At 59.4% G+C, this 1722-nt stretch overlaps 1 protein-coding gene across 1 annotated transcript in view; it reads right to left on the bottom strand.

Annotated features, from left to right (window-relative positions):
- Positions 1-1722, bottom strand: part of ALYREF (Aly/REF export factor) — an 11612-nt gene that overhangs the window by 9668 nt on the left and 222 nt on the right. The window contains exon 2 of the mRNA XM_077756525.1: positions 1339-1562. Within this exon, the coding sequence (XP_077612651.1) occupies positions 1339-1562 (224 nt within the window). The remainder of the gene's footprint in view (positions 1-1338; positions 1563-1722) is intronic.

The raw sequence follows: 1722 nt of genomic DNA on the forward strand, positions 1-1722 counted from the left end.
CTTCTTTCATTTTTGGGGGGGGGGGAGTGGTTCTTTCCCTGGGAGGCAGACACGTATGGGGGCAGGGCAGTGCACACTGGGGGGAAGGAGGGGCGGACGGGAAGGCACCTCCAGGAGCAGCCGGGCCTGAGGGCTCCTGCCAGCCTGGGGACCTGACATCCGTATCAGGACGCAGGTAAAGGACCGCAAAGCCCACCAGTGAAGGGCACAATGTTAAGTTGCTATCTTCTTCAACGGAGGAAAATTTACAACACACCCAAGGACTGTACCAAGAAACAGCAAAGGCCAAGATCACAGAGCAAGGGATGCTATCCGTCATGTGAACCAGCTCACAGGGCCCGCTGATTCGGGAGCCCTGACCCAGCCCCTCCCCCAGGGCAGATTCTGGCTCACCTTTCCCTCTCCTCCTACTCAAGCCTGCCGCAAAGGCTGAAGTCAAGCGCTGCCATGGAAACTGCCCTGACCTCAGGCAGGCTGGGAGTTGGAGAGGGAACCCAGAGTGTGGGGCTACTCCGGCCGCAGGCACACAGCGGGAAGTGGAGTTCACCAAAAGCGGTTTCCAGTGGAGGCCAGAAACCACCTTAAAAAAAGTGTTGAGACACCGTGAGTGCTCACCAGCCTCGCTCTGTCCTCCCAGTCAAACAAACAGTGGGGCTCTGGGACATGGAAGCCAGGAAGGCCCGGCACCCTGACCCAGCCGGCTCTGGGACCGATCCTCCAAATGCCTTCACTTAAGCAGAACATACGTTTATGTGCCTTTGGAGTCCAATCAAAAAGAAGGAAAAAAAGGAAAAGAAAAGAAGGGGGGAAAAAAAGAAACCAAAGAAAAAAAGAAGCTCCAAACAAGGATGGGTTTGAAACCACGCCACTAGCAGGACCAGGGCACAGCCAGGGCACAAGCTCCGTGACACACGCAGCCTGGGCACGGGGCAGGAAGGGCGCCCAGCACCATCCTGCTCCTGCTCTAAGAGTTTACAGAGAAAAAGATCTTCTCCCAACAAATCATTAAAACAAAAGCAAAATAATCAAAACGAACATCCTGGCTCCCGGCTGAGTCAGTAAGGCGAGAAAACACAGGACAGCCACCTCTCGCTGCGGGAACACCTTGGACACCTCAGGAAGAGCGGCAGCTCCTCACGCTAGGCTGGGGGCCTGTCTTCCAACACACTGACCTACTCGTGGGGCTTCGCACTGCAGTGACCTCTGCTCTGCCTCCCGCCGCTCCTCACGGGGCCTGGAGGGCTCACTGGTCTAGGGTGGGAGGGGATTCAAGGCCATCTCCCGAACGGGACCGAGTCCGTGAGGGGTCAACTGCCCACCGAGAACCCCCCCCCTTACCTGAATATCAGCGTCTGATACTCCGAAATCCAGGTTTGACACCAGCAGTTTCCCACCCGTCTCGACGCCTGCGCCACCCCCGAAGCCGCTGTCGAAAAGGTCGTGCTGCCACTTGTCGGGAAGTTGTTTCGGCTGAAGGAGAAAGAAAACACAAGAGACACAGACCCGTGAGTGGCTCTCCGGGACTCTCCCTCGCGCTCGCGGCCAGGCCACGACACTCTGCGCTCGGGGCCCGGAGGGAAACGCACACGGGCCCGCAGCCCTGCCCTTCCCGCCCACGCCGCGTCAGGCCGCAGCCAAGCCCCCGGGAGCCCCGGGCCCCGCAGCTCCTCGCTTCCCTCCAACTTACTTCCCGCGCCGGCGCGGCCGCGCCCAAAGCCCCCT

The sequence above is a fragment of the Crocuta crocuta genome, unplaced genomic scaffold (genome assembly GCF_008692635.1).
Source record: "Crocuta crocuta isolate KB4526 unplaced genomic scaffold, BGI_CrCroc_1.0 scaffold50, whole genome shotgun sequence".
Lineage (NCBI taxonomy): Eukaryota > Metazoa > Chordata > Mammalia > Carnivora > Hyaenidae > Crocuta > Crocuta crocuta.